General features: G+C 40.2%; 2 protein-coding genes across 3 annotated transcripts in view; both read right to left on the bottom strand.

The window, feature by feature from the left end:
• LOC117500356 (tripartite motif-containing protein 16-like) overlaps positions 1-14,349 on the bottom strand; it is a 215,503-nt gene that overhangs the window by 18,213 nt on the left and 182,941 nt on the right. The gene's annotated exons all lie outside the window — the stretch shown is intronic.
• Positions 1-14,349, bottom strand: part of LOC117500347 (enhancer of polycomb homolog 1-like) — a 43,207-nt gene that overhangs the window by 7,979 nt on the left and 20,879 nt on the right. For both annotated transcript variants that reach the window (XM_034153204.1, XM_034153203.1), the window contains 8 exons: positions 10,257-10,402; positions 9,280-9,486; positions 5,969-6,117; positions 4,225-4,372; positions 3,409-3,573; positions 2,391-2,480; positions 1,244-1,392; positions 81-496 (listed from right to left, as the gene is read on the bottom strand). In XM_034153204.1, the coding sequence (XP_034009095.1) occupies positions 81-496; positions 1,244-1,392; positions 2,391-2,480; positions 3,409-3,573; positions 4,225-4,372; positions 5,969-6,117; positions 9,280-9,486; positions 10,257-10,402 (1,470 nt within the window). The remainder of the gene's footprint in view (positions 1-80; positions 497-1,243; positions 1,393-2,390; positions 2,481-3,408; positions 3,574-4,224; positions 4,373-5,968; positions 6,118-9,279; positions 9,487-10,256; positions 10,403-14,349) is intronic.

Genomic DNA, 14,349 nt, shown 5'->3' on the forward strand with positions numbered 1-14,349 from the left:
TGCAAGAATCAAGCAGAGAGAAAGAACTAGCATCTCAAAGTCAGTGCCGAGACGATACATCCTGCAGCCGGTCCACTTACCAGCAGTGGGGGGGGGTGCGTGGATGACCCTCCCCGGGCGCAGCGAGCCAAACGGCTGCCCCGCGGCTGTGGGGGAGGAGGCGGGTCGCTTCAGGCTGCGACTCAGCTTCCTGAATAGCGGGTGGGCATTGTCCAGCTCGTGTAGTGGTAGTGTCCGTGGTCTAAAGTGCCTCCATCGGCACGAACTTATATTCAACAGTATCTGACTGAGGTCCGTGGAAGAGGGGGAGGAGAGGGAGGAGGAACTTCTGTCCGAGGTATTTGTTTCTGAGGTACTGGCAAACTTGTCGGAGGCCGGCGAGCGCAAAGAAGCTGCAGGAGGAGGAGACGACGGGGGAAGAGACGTGTCGAGCTTTTCTGCATCCAGGTCGTGGAAAACGTTGTCGTAGTCCGTGTGCGCTCTGTCCAGCAACACCCTGCGAGAGGAGAAGTTAAAGCTACGTTAATAAAGATAGAAAACATACTTTTCAGGACTTCTCTTATTAATCTTGATTCTTTCATTTAATTTATATTTGATAAGGTGGTGGGGGGGGGTTACCTTGGTTGGTGATTGGCTAATGGTTACACAAGCCAAACAATCGTTATGACATCATAAAGTGGCCAAAATCTGATCAGCTCATTTTCAGACAGGTTTTTATATAAATGGATCAGGACAAAAAGAGAGAGAATCTTTGTTCCTGAAACTTTCAGAATCTCTTTTCACAGAGGGGACACATGTTGATGTAGAAGAGACATGAAGAAGAGGACTTTGCATAGTAGGTGACCTTTAAGGGAGGGATATATGATAATGAGGGCTTGTATATGGATGGCGTCTTACCATAAATAGTCTCAAATTCATACTAAATGAAGTTATCACAGTTTACTTTCATAGGTTCATTTTGTATTTGTCTATTAGGGTATTTCAGGGGCCTTTCTCTACATGCGGCTGTGTTTAAAGTGCATTTTGCATAATAGGTGATCTTTAAAAGTTACTTTTTACCAAAGAGTCAATAAGTGAATGATATAAGATTGTGTCATATCTGTACATTTGAACAAAAGCTGTCAGCATTGCAAAAGCCAGGTATCCATACACCTAATAAACTGCACGGTTAAGCATATGACAAAAACAAAGAAAAAGGTAAATCTGAAGGTGCGGAAAGTAAACAAACGGGAGTTTAACCGACCTGCCGCCTCGCCCCATGCGCCGCCGGGCCATCCCGAGGCAGCGGCGCGGCACGGTGAGCGTGGTGAGACTGTAGCGGAAACGAGCTTCTGCCAAACCGCCGTCCCAGGGTCCGCACCACGGCCAGCTGCCCACCCGGTCCTGACGCACCTGCAGACAGAGAGCCACGGTCACACCTTTCATTCTGGGTACAAAACCTCTGATGTGTAATTTGTATTATTTTATTTTTTGTATGCATGCATGCTTCTTAGGTAACATTAAGCCGTCTTTGGATCTTTTCTGATGTAACAATGTACATTTCCCTTCTGTGGGACTAATAAAAGGTATTCTGATCATGGAGGTGTTTCTACATCACTGTCACTAAGACACTCACTGATTGCATTTGACTCTGAAACGAGAAGAAAATGTCTTGATATTGAAATGAACTGTAGGGATATGTGACGTAAACTGAAGACGAAATTCTAAAAAGTAAAATTAATCTCTTCTGATGACTTTTAGCAAAGTGAATTTTAACACTTTGTGGTACTCAATTCAATTTGTGCCGTCTTAACCTTTCCCTGTTTCTTCCACTGATCAATTTTCAAGTCAATTTGATCTTTAAAAAACAAAAAAAATTGTTTCTCAACAAGAAATCATGTGAAAGCATCACTTTGTGTTGACTAGAGGACACTAGATGCTTTGAAGAAAGTGATTCAGCATGAGAAAAGTATCAGAAACGGACAAATCGACTAAAGAAAACTCAGTTACGAACACCAAGATGCAAGTTATCCAACTAACCGAGAGGCTTAGCAACACTCAAACCATGTTATAAAACAACAACTCAATGATGCTTATTGTTCCTGTTCTAACCAGCGCTGCAAAAAACATTTAGAAACACCACTGCTGGGACACGAGGCACTCTTAAACTCACCACCATGTAGAAACAAAGCTCTTTTATGTACTTGTATACAGCATGTGGAGGATTTCAGTACAAGTCCCTCCTCAAAACCCACCTGTTACGATCAGCCTACTCACTGCAGTGCTACATGTTCCCCGTTACGGTGCTTTTGTACCGTCTTAAACCTTTCCTTAGAATATTGTATGAATTGTAAGGTGGGTGCTTTGAAATGTGCCTCTAAATAGAATGAATTATTATTATTATTACTTACAGCGTAGTACTGGCAGCCGGCCTTCCTGCGAAAGGCGAAGGCACCGTCTGGGTCGTTCTCCTCCTCCGCTTCTGAAGAGCCTGAGTGCAGCTGTGGACAGAGGTCAAAGGTCAGTCTAGCGCAGAATCTATAACACTGAAGCCCATACAGTGGTGCAGGAACGAGTTCTAACACCCGGAAGTGAGTTAGCATTTTACCACTTCCGGTTCCCTCGTCGCAGAGTCAACGGGATTTTTGAACTAGTTTTGGAAAATAGCTGGAAATAAGGTCTTTGGTTTAAGAGACATTAAATACATCAGCAGTGACCCCGATGGTGATTTCTGAAGAGTTTACGTGTCTGAGAAACGATGGTCGTTAACAAGTGGCTGAATAGGACTACAGAAGTTGTCGAGGCCGTTGTACGTCATTACACCGAACACGTACACAGCCCTCTAAGTTTGTTTGCCCTGTGCTGCTTGAAAGCAAGTCCCTGCCTCCTGCAAACTGTTAAAACAAACGCTTCAACTTGTACAATTGTGAATCTGTATGTTTGAATATGGATCTTAAGTGGGCGTGACGTTGAAGCAGTGACCCTGCTGTAGTTCCTTTATAGCATAACGTTAGCATTTTGCTTCTGGCGACTAGATTTATGATTTGAAAATTATAAAAGTAGGGTAGACATGTGGAGATTATCCGGCTGAACAAAACGTGCATTTATGAAACGGGTTCGTTTTCCACAGATCTTATTCTTTCACATATTCTATTCACAGCCGGTGATACAGGTACAGGACGTGGACGTGTTTTTCGGGTGAAAGAATTTGCCAAACGCGAAAACGCAGCAGCATTTGGATGCACTTCAACAAAAACATAGGCAATGATAAAGCGGAGTACAACATGTGTAAAGCCAAAATATAATTTAAAGCCGGGTCAACAAATAATCTCAACCGCCACTTAAAAAAAAAAACCCGGCTCTTTTGAACGGCTCTCGGAAAGGAACGGAGCCATGAATGAGTGAGTGTGTGTGTGTGTGTTTCTGTACCTGGGAGTAGGGCTCGTCGTCCGAGCTGGGGAAGTCGTACTGGTTGAGGTCCTTGGCGTTGAAGACAGCAGGCCCCGGGTGGTGGGGCGCGCCCGACGACAGCGGCAACGCCTTCTGCTTCTTCTCGTATTTCCTCTTCTGACGGGGGACTTCCGCCTTCTCGGGCTAAAGGGGGGAGAAAGGACACAACTCATGAGAATTAAAAAGCACCTAAAGGGTAGCCTACATATCTCTGTCCTGTCTGTACAGTATTTATTTTGTAGAAGACATTTCAACATTAGTTGTAGCTCTTGTTTTTAAGATTAGATTTAACTTTATTGTACAATGAAATGCATCCAAGCAGAAAGTGCAAAGAGTAGCCAAAAGCATAATGTATATAAATAGGATTAAATATCTTATGTATATGCTTCTAAATCGGCTCCTTTATCTATTAGGTGCTGGGATTAGGCATATACAAGTTGAATACAGTTGTAAAGAATATTAAATACATATGTAATAAATAGTAATTCAGAGTGAAAGCTTATATACTTTCTGCTAGTGCTTTATATAATGTGTGTAGAATAATGTAGTGCTAGGAAGTGACCGTGTGTCCGTCTATGGTTATACTGTACATGATCATTTAGTTCTTTCTTAAAAAAAATGGATCCCAAATCTCAATGACATTCATTTAAATAAAGTATTTAACAAATAGAAACACACCCTTATAGAATACAGACAATCTTATTTAAATTACAATCATTATTGTCATTTCTGGATGCCTCGTTTTAAAGTAAGAATAAAGCTCAACAACTATTTTTTGATAGATGGGAGCCTCACCTTGGACTTGTAGTCCTTGAGGTCCATGTGGTCCTGGTGTCGGTACTGGTTAGTGACGGGGACCAGGGGAATGATCTGCGGCCTCACCAGCGCCCGCTCAGCCAACACCTCCGCCATCACCTCTCCACTGTAGTCCGACATGACGTTCCTGGAAGAAAGAAAACCGGGATATTTCAACATGTTTTCATTTGAAAAGAGGAGTCCTTCTCCCCCTCGAACTACACCAATGAAACATTAAGCCGTCTTTTGCTCTTTTCTGCTGTGACAATGTACATTTCCCCTCTGTGGGGCTAATAAAGGTTTTCTGATTCTGATCATGGGGGTGTTTCTACATCACTGTCACTAATGGCGCATTTCCACTGCAGCGCGTAGCACGGTTTAAGCGTGCGGTGCCGTGCCCCGACGGTTTTTGGTTGCGTTTCCACTAGGGGTAGTTCCGGCTAACGGTACTGTTTCACAGTTCTCTGGCTCTCCAAAATCCAGGTTCTTTCCGGGCCAACAACCGGGCTGAGTATGCTAAACTAGTGAGAGAATCGCTGGCAACTACAACAAGATGGACATATTTGACCGTGATTTAATTGTAATACACGTTTCAAAATGATGCCGAAGTAACAACATACTGATACCGGTTAGTAAAAACCATGAATTAATGCTTTGACAAGTCTGCAGACAGACGGCAGGCAAAAAACCTTTAAAATGCGTGTTTTCTAAATGGAGATCGGCTAAGCTAACGCTGTATATGCTCCGACCGTCCACACTCACAACAACGGCCTACAGACATAAATAAACCAGCGACTGTATTCACCATGACACAGGCAGTCTGTGGTTTGTACTTGTTTAACTTTTGTCTAGTTTCTGAACAGATATGAGGAGCTGTGAGCTTGAGTGCTAACAGCTAACGGCTGTGTTGTTTTTCTATGGTTTGCATTGAAGATGACGTCACGGCTGCGCCTACACTGCGTTACTATAGTTACTACCCCAGTTCCTAAACTGTAATGTAAACGCACCATAAAGTGAGCCTGGCCTACCAAGGCCTAACCATACCGTACTAAGCCGTGCGAGGCCCTGCAGTGGGAATGCACCATTAGAGATACTTAACGATGCAGAAAGAGGAAGATAAATCATTCACCGTCACTAAGACACTCACTGATTGCATTTTACTGTGAAACGAGAAGAAAATGTCTTGATATCGAAATGATCTGTAGGGATATGTGACGTAAACTGAAGACGAAATTCTAAAATGTAAAATCAATCTCTTCTGATGACTTTTAGCAAAGTGAATTTTAACACTTTGTGGTATTCAAGACATTTTTTGTCGTCCTAAGCTTTCCCCGTTTCTTCCACTGATCAATTTTCAAGTCAATTTGATCTTTGAAGAACTAAAAAATAGAGTTTCTGCACAAGGAATTATGTAAAAGCATCACTTTGTGTTGACTAGAGGACACTAGTTTCTTTGAAAAAAGTAAATCAGGAGAAAATTATTAATAACGGACTTATTGACTAAAGAAACGTAGTTACCAACACAGAGATGCCAGTTATCCAACTAATCGAGGTATCTTTATCCCCCTCAAACGACACCAATGAAACATAATTAAGGAAAGTCACCAAGTAGAGAAAACTCACTAAGTTTTCCACTCTTTTTGTTCCACTTTATAACCCGCCTTTCTGTCTCCGGCTGATTGTCTAATTGCCTTTTGTTTATGTCTCCACTAGTGTGTTGTGCGTGCAGCCCTGGAGATGTTACCTCTTCTCAAAGATCTCCAGTGTGAGGTGCAGCAGCTCTCTCTTGCTCTTCTCCCTCCTCTTGATCATCTCCAGGATGGTGACGGCTCGGCTGAGATCCCTGCGCAGCTTCAGCATCTTCTCGTAGGACGCCTCGTCGTTCTTACGGTTCTGAGTGTTGCAGGAGGAAATATATATATAAGCGATACTTAAAAGACATGATCTTTACCGATAAGGTGTTAACATTAAAAGCTGTTCTTTAGTGCATGAGCCTCACACTAAGACACGTAAAGGGCAGTTTCAAACGCCTAAATGACAAGGAATTCGTACACAATCATCAAATATTATGAATCATTCGTATTTAAATAAAATGTATTGCATGCTGATTCATGTGCATCAAATGTAGAAGTCAACATGGGACAGGTTTCGATGCTTTGTCTCACTTCTTTGCACATTCATAAAAGCTGCATGGATGAAAGCAAACGGGTTGCTCAGATCACAAAGTTCACACCCAGGATCAATTCTTAAAATGACCACTTGATGGCGTACAAATGCTTTACAAAAGAAACCACAAGTTCATGGAGTCAGTCAATGTTCATCTCTGATCAGGGTTTATTTCTAAATTAACTATACGCCAATCAACAGCTGTGCTTTCATCAGTAACCATTTCACAGAGAAGTTTGTTCGACTTTGGCCTTTAATTAATTCTTTGGAGGAAGATATTGGTTTTAAAATAAGCTGTAACGACATTATTGCGTTACACTCTCAATGAGAGGTAAGATGCCAAGTGTTTCCACTGAAACCATGAGGCCTATATGCTACAATTGTTTCTGTTCGTACAAAAAAACGAACCAAATATCTCATTCCATCGACGCTTTGTACAAGGATTTATTTCTGAGCAAACTGTCCGTTACTTGTCAGACAAGTTTGTTCGCTCACGGCAGAACAACAATACCTCCCTCTACTCTTTGTTAAGTGTAGCCACTTTGATAAAAACAATAATTAATTAGTTATATGTTGACATTGTTGGATGCGTTTGACTCTTTGTGTGGATTCTGCCTTCAAAAAACGAATTGAAAAAAGATAATTATTGTTATTTCAACCCAGACAATTGTCTTTTCAAGATTCAAATGTTTTATTGTCATATGCACAAAGCTACAGTGTAGAAATGGCAATGACATTCTTCTGACCTGAGCTCCTCTAACAATGCAACATATATAATAAAAAGTAGTGCAAAAAGTCTATATATTTGTCTAGAGAAGTCAAAAGGTAGATGTACTTGTGTGAAGTGGCAGACAGGATATTTCTTTTGACAGCCTGTCGGGGTCAAGTGTTGAGAATCATCGCTCTACATCACAGGTTACCTCACAATAATCTGGCCAGTGAGATTAAATTACATTACATGTCACTTGATAGTCCCTCTGGAACTCACTCATCAAAACCAGCCCAGTCTCACAAAAAAACGTGCAATATCTACGTTGGTCGACGGGGCAAAACGTAGTACATTCACAAATAACCCTCTCAAGGTGTAACATGCAGTGTTTCCGCCAGACCAGGGCTGATAGATACTATCTCTTTACGTTAGTGATGGGAACTCCGGCTCTTTTTAAGTGAGTCAGTTTACCACAGTTCACGCGCGTGCTCCACTAGCACCCCCCCCCCGCTCATCGAATCCCACCAGACTCCTTTGCCCCTCCAACAGAGGGATGTCCTTGTCCTTTTTTCCTTTCGTCATTTCAAGCGATAAAAACTCTCAAATTATGAATTTTTTTGGACGCCCAAATGACGGCAAGACGGAAACGCTGGTGACATGGATACAATATGTTTTCCTATTACATTTCTAACACCCAGTGTCCATGTCACGTGATCGCAAACTTTCCCAGTGAGAAAAAAAACATGGCGGACACCCGATTTATTTGTAGTGGAAAATCCTAAATTGTAGAATAGTTTGGCCGTTAAAATGCTTTTTGATTACATTTCTAGCGAGAAGTGTATATTGTACTTTTAGAATCTACGTCCAGTGAATGTGTAGGATCCATAGTTTGATAGATATTACGAAGATTATTTGAGCTCCATGTTTTTTTTATACAAAATATTGTATCCATGTCACGTCTTGAGAGGGTTATTTGTGAATATACTACGTTTTGCCCTGTCGACCAACGTAGCTATTACACGGTTTTTTGTGAGACTGGGTTGTCACAATCCATCAGAGACTGCACTGACCTCACCAGCTTCAAACTGGCTTTCAATGTGTGATTGTTGTTTTATTGCTCGATTTTAATGTGACTTTTACTATATGTATTTGTTGTCCTTTTTTTACTACCTCTGCAAAGCAACTTACAAAATACATTTATTATTATTATTTATCCAAAGCGACTTACATACACTCAATACTGTGGGTTTCTTTTCACAATTTGGGAAGAAGTGTCTTGCCCAGGGACACAACGACATGCTGATTGCAGTGGGAATTGAACCAGAGCCCCACTGACCCCAATATCAACGTACTACTCCACTGAGCCACAGCCTCCTCTGAGATGTTATCAGAGTGTGAAAAAAATATTTCTCGGAATAAGGAAACCAGTCTGACTTGAACACATTTTCTACAAGGTGTGACGCTGCACAATTTATTTCTCCATAGTCATCGTCACACTGCTACGGATGCTTTGTTCCTCTTATCAATACAATAGTATATATTACACTTTAACAGCTTTTTTCCCCCGTAAACTCAAATTAAACAAATGTAGCTCAACTGCTTTTTCTGCAATTCCTCAACTTAATTATTCACGTGTTTTTCCCCATCTTATAACTCCACTTCTGCCGTTTCCAGACCGCTTTTCTCACTGCTTTTCAAGTTAGTTACACTCCACAATACAACAGCTAACAGTGACACAGAGTATTATTGCCTTTAAATAAAAGTAATTATCCGCACAGGGATGAATCCTGTATAAAAATTACTTTAATCCACTGCTTTTTTCCCCACTTTCCATCCAGCTCACTGCATTTTCTTTCTGTCTTTACTTATTTATTAGCATGTTAAACAGATAACATTGTCAGAGTGTATTTTTTTCCTTAAACGTAAAAGTCTAACAGCATGAGATCTGGTATGAAGTTTTAAAAAAAAAAACGTAGCTATGACTTTTATTTCATTTCCAAACTCAAAAAGGCGGTCGCTGGACTTTTCTTCCACTTTTGTTTCATTTCTCTACAACCGCTTGAATTGTTTCTAACTTTAAGCAAAAAGCATTCAACAAAGAGAGATCCAGTTTGAACAACTACCAAGACCAGAGCCACAAACAAAGTGCCAGTAAAAAGCTGAGTTTAAGGACTACCGACCTTCCTGGTTTGCATCTTCTCTGTGCGCCGCCTGAAGGCCACGTAGGGGTCGCTGGTGCTGGAGCCGTCCCGTCTCTCCTGCTTGCAGTTTGGGATGAGGCAGTTTGCTCGGCTGGTTTTCCTCTTGCGGCTCCAGTAGTCGAAAACCTCCTTGATGAGCTCGTCGTCCTCCTTCAGCAGCAGCTTGGCCTCGGGAAGACTCACCGCCTAAAAGAAAGATGGAAGATACAAACACGAGTTACATCTTTGATGATTAAAAGATGGATTTGCACGGGTATTGAAGTTCCCCTATTATACTGTTTTTCATCAATATATTACAGGTCTCAGATATATACAAAACATGTCTCTGAAGTGTTTGGCTCCAAACACCAAACAGATCATTGCAGCATCCCATAATCCCCTCTGTTCCCTTTCCAAAGTGCTGATTCTCTGTCTGTTACTTCAGATGAAAATAAGGAGCCCCTCCCCACGCCCCTCAGAGAGATTTGGTTAAAAAGAACACAATTGTGCTCTAGGAGGAGATTCAGGTGATAAGGTGGGGGCGGTTACCTTGGTTGCTGATTGGCTAATGGTTACACAAGCCAAAACATCCGTTATGACATCATAAAGTGGTCAAAATCTGATCAGCTCATTTTCAGACAGGTTTTTATATAAATGGATCAGGACAAAAAGAGAGAATCTTTGTTCCTGAAACTTTCAGAGTCTCTTTCCACAGAGGGGACACATGTTGATGTAGAAGAGACATGAAGAAGTGGATTTTGCATAATAGGTGACCTTTAAGGGAGGGATATATGATAATGAGGGCTTGTATGTGGATGGCGTCTTACCATAAATAGTCTCAAATTCATACTAAATGAAGGTATCAATTTATTTTCATAGGTTCATTTTGTATTTGTCTATTAGGGTATTTCAGGGGCCTTTCTCTACAGGCGGCTGTGTTTAAAGGGGATGCAGACGGAGACACAAACAGTGCCGACCTGCTGTCCACTGCCTTTCTCCAGCCGGTCGATCATCTCCTCAAACTGCAGGAAGCTGATCTCCATCTTCTTCTTCAGCTTGTTGACAAACGCGTCATCTTCCGAGTCTAAGTCGTAGTCGGGCTGCTCTGCGTCCAAGCTGAAAGCTGCAGAGAGGTCGGAAAAGGAAAAACACACTTTAGACATTTGGTAGATTATTTAATAACCCTATATAACATAGCAGATTTGTAAATCTATAAAACTTAATATGTTTCTTACTACTAAATCCAGGCTGATGACTTTTCTTGTTGCCGCTGCTTTTAATTGAACTATTCATATGGGCTATATAACTTACACTGCAACTTTTATTCATGTGTTTTTTCTTTTAATGTTTATTTTATTATCTTTGCTTTTTAATGACTGTTTTTAATGCCATTTTCTTAATGTCTTTCATTTTAGTAAAGCACTTTGAATTGCCTTCTGTTAAAAAGGTGCTATACACAACCCAGTCTCACGGCATTTCGTGTTATAGTCACGAAATTAATTTAATCTATTGATTCGTGTTCACCAACACGATTTTCACCTTTTTTTCGTGTCACACCGAACGATTTTAAAAGCAATGTATTTCTATTGGTAGTATGTTTCGTGCCTGCAACACGTCTTTTTGTCCGGTCGGGTCTTGGAAGACCAGAAGCTGTGTGGTTCCTAAAAACATTTTCTTACCCTAACCCTTTTATTTTAAATTGTATAATGTCGGAGTTTTTGCCGTCCACGAGGAAAAGAAATGGCTCAGAGCCTCAGAATACTGAAATCTGTATTTTTTCGCTTTTCTTTTCCTTCTAATTTGTTATTATTTGGTGCAGGCACGAAACATACTACCAATATAAATACATTGCTTCTAAAATCGTTCTGTCAGAATACTGAAATGTGTATTTTTTTTTTTATCTCTTTTTCCTTTAAATTTGTTATTATTTACATTGCTTTTAAAATCGTTCTGTGTGACACGAAAAAAATGGGGAAATCGTGTTGGTGAACACGAATCAATAGATTAATTTCGTGACTATAACACGAAATGCCGTGAGACTGGGTTGTGTATAAATAAACTTGCCTCATATTTCAAAAAGCTGTGGATAATGGGGGAGAATGATCTGTTCATAAGATAGATACTTTATGTTCCTCGAGTTGGGAAATAGTTTTGTCCTGACGGCAGCATTTTGACAGTCAATGTTCATAAATAACACATTTCTTAAAAATTGAGTGACATACAATAAATAGATATTAATAATAAAATAGAGGTATTCTCAGTAGAAAAGACAGAGTATCTACACACTATAAAATCTTTAAAAATAAATGAGAACACTCCAATATACCAATCTACTAAAAAGGGACAGAAACACAAAAGCATAATGTACAGAAATTGTGCACAGTAGCTTTTAATTTAAAGTAAAATAAATCTGAATGAAAGACCTCAATCACCCGACTGTGTTCTGGGTTTTTAAATTGTGTTTGCGGTCATGCCCTTTTCATGTTTCATAATCCACATCTTCAGATAGTCATTGAGTGAAACCCCCCCTCATGTGCACTTTGTCCTTCTGATGTTAACCATTTTGTATAATGCTCGTGCTTTTATTCATCTCTACTCTGACTCCACAGTAAAGTGACCATTAAAGTTCAGTTTAATTGGACTGCTAATGACTGCAGGCACAGCATGCGGCACGAAGAAAACAAGCCCGTTTTAAGCCAAGTTCACTGATAAACAATTCCCTTGAAATATTAAATAAAGGCTTTCTTTGAACCCTAACTCTTAGCCATCAATTTAAATACAGACAGACGAGAGCACATTTCTTTGTGCCCAAAACTGCATGAAACTCAGATTTTACTTTATGATTTAAGCAGACGTTTGGATCCAAAAGAGGTTGCCTAGACAAAAACCCTGCCAATGCCAGTGTACACCAGACATGCATATTTAAAAAGAAGTCATTCAGTTCTCATTGTGTGCTTTCACCGTCTTGTATGTGTGATGGAAAGTCACATTAACACATGTGCAAAGAGACTGACGACTGAAACAAGGTTACCACACACCCTGCAGTCCATATGGAGAATTCATCATCGTTTAATGAGTATTTAAGTGTTTTAATTACAAGGTTTTCAGCACTGCTGCGTAACTAAGCTCCAAGCGCAGCCTGTCGTATGAAAAGAAAATTGCCAAGCACGAGAAAATAAAACAAATGTAAGCATAAATTAGAAAATGAGGTGCTAGAGTGCTTTAATGATATTAAAGTGTTCTACTATCATAAAAACTAATTCGATGAAAATGACATTTTAAATAGCTTTCCGAGCTGTCTAGATTGTAAATATAGTGATATAGTGATTTTAAAAAGCACATATGCTCATTTTCAGGTGCATATTTGCCTCTGCAGACCATTTACATATACAAAAACCTATATAACACCCTGCTACATAATAGGGCCTCTCTAAAAGAAATGTGCCATATCAGGGTTTTTCGAGAAAAATAATGTATGAGGTTCCCTAATGTCACTTCCAGGCAAAATTACAGCCACGACTGCTTTCCAGTTTAGATAATGCATGAGAGCACAGCGGAAAATAATAGTTTCTTCATGTCTTAAAGCTGCCGAGTCATATATTGCACCTCAAACAACAAATACATCCAGAGTTATGGTGTCTTTACTTCCTCTACAGAAAAAAGGACAGTAAATTAAACGACTCGTCCACCGGCAGACCGACCATCCCCTATTTATTAATAATAATAATAATACATGACATTTATATAGCGCTTTTTCTGGTGCTCAAAGCGCTTTACAAGCAAGTAGTGTAGTATTTATGTATGTAGTATTTACTCGGAGATGCGTTAAACAAAGCTGTCTATTCTGTCTGACACTATTTTCATATTTTTGGAGTAATAATAAAGTTTTTGACTAACAGAAATATCGTTTTCTGTCATCAGTTTAACATTTTACGGGGAAATTCGGCATCTTGGTATGAGGGCGCACGCCTTAAGTTACGCGGTTTAGACAAAACCCTGCATATTAAAAACAGTACAAGTACTTAATGACAATTAAAACAAACTGTTGGACCTGTCTGCATACCGAATCATATTTAAGGAAACAATCAACGCAGATTTGAGAAATCAAGTATTCAGAAGCAGTTTTAAAATATGTAAAATAATGCAATGAAACAGGCGTTTGTTCGGAGACCAGTCTTGTTATCAGAGAGAATGTAAAAACAAATACACCATATCGCCTAATGTTCCACAGAAAGCAGTACAGCTTGATCCTTCAGTATCTAAACTCATGAGCTTAATGCAGCTCCTTTCTGTTGAAGATAAACTGTTCATTAAACCACACAGGACTAACGGCACACACTTGACTGGAATACATAAGTGTTTTCAGAGTACAGCAGGTCAGGGGTGCACGAGATGATTATCAGACGTAATTACAGCACATTTAACCTTCCAGGCGACGGAAAGCACAACGACTGACTGGAAATAACAAACGGTATACAATATGTCCTGTTGTGTGGTACATTTAGTCCCCTCTAGCCACATGGCTGACCCCACACTTTAATGGAGTCAGCTTTGATGCGTGCATAATGAACACTGATCGGTTAAAGTTACATTAATGTCCTTTTAGTTTATGCAAAGAAATGTGACTCGCTGCCCTTTCCTAATGGACTGTGAGCCTGTTTCTGACGCAAAAGACGGACAAATGTAAAAGCTTTTCCTCTCGCTGTGCTTTTGCTTTTCACGTTTGTTTAAAGCCTCAGTGACCGGTATGTCAAACAAAGTCTAATTCAAACACATTTCATCTCTGTGTCTCAACAGGAGAACACATCACACAGCTTCTGTCCTCACAATTACAGAGCAAACACCGTACAGACGAGAGCTTTTGGTTCATTTTTAAGACGATAACCTCAGTGCTGATTAGATAAAAACAAATTGATTCAATCTAAAGCTGACATGACGGCAACAGAGTGTGACAGGAAGGATATATGGTTATTGATGAGACTGTAACATCAAGCTGTGAGCAGTAGGGCTGCTCCCATTCATTTCATTATCGATTCATCTGCCTTTTACTTTCTAGTCAAATTGATTAGT

This window comes from Trematomus bernacchii, unplaced genomic scaffold, assembly GCF_902827165.1.
Source record: "Trematomus bernacchii unplaced genomic scaffold, fTreBer1.1, whole genome shotgun sequence".
NCBI lineage: Eukaryota > Metazoa > Chordata > Actinopteri > Perciformes > Nototheniidae > Trematomus > Trematomus bernacchii.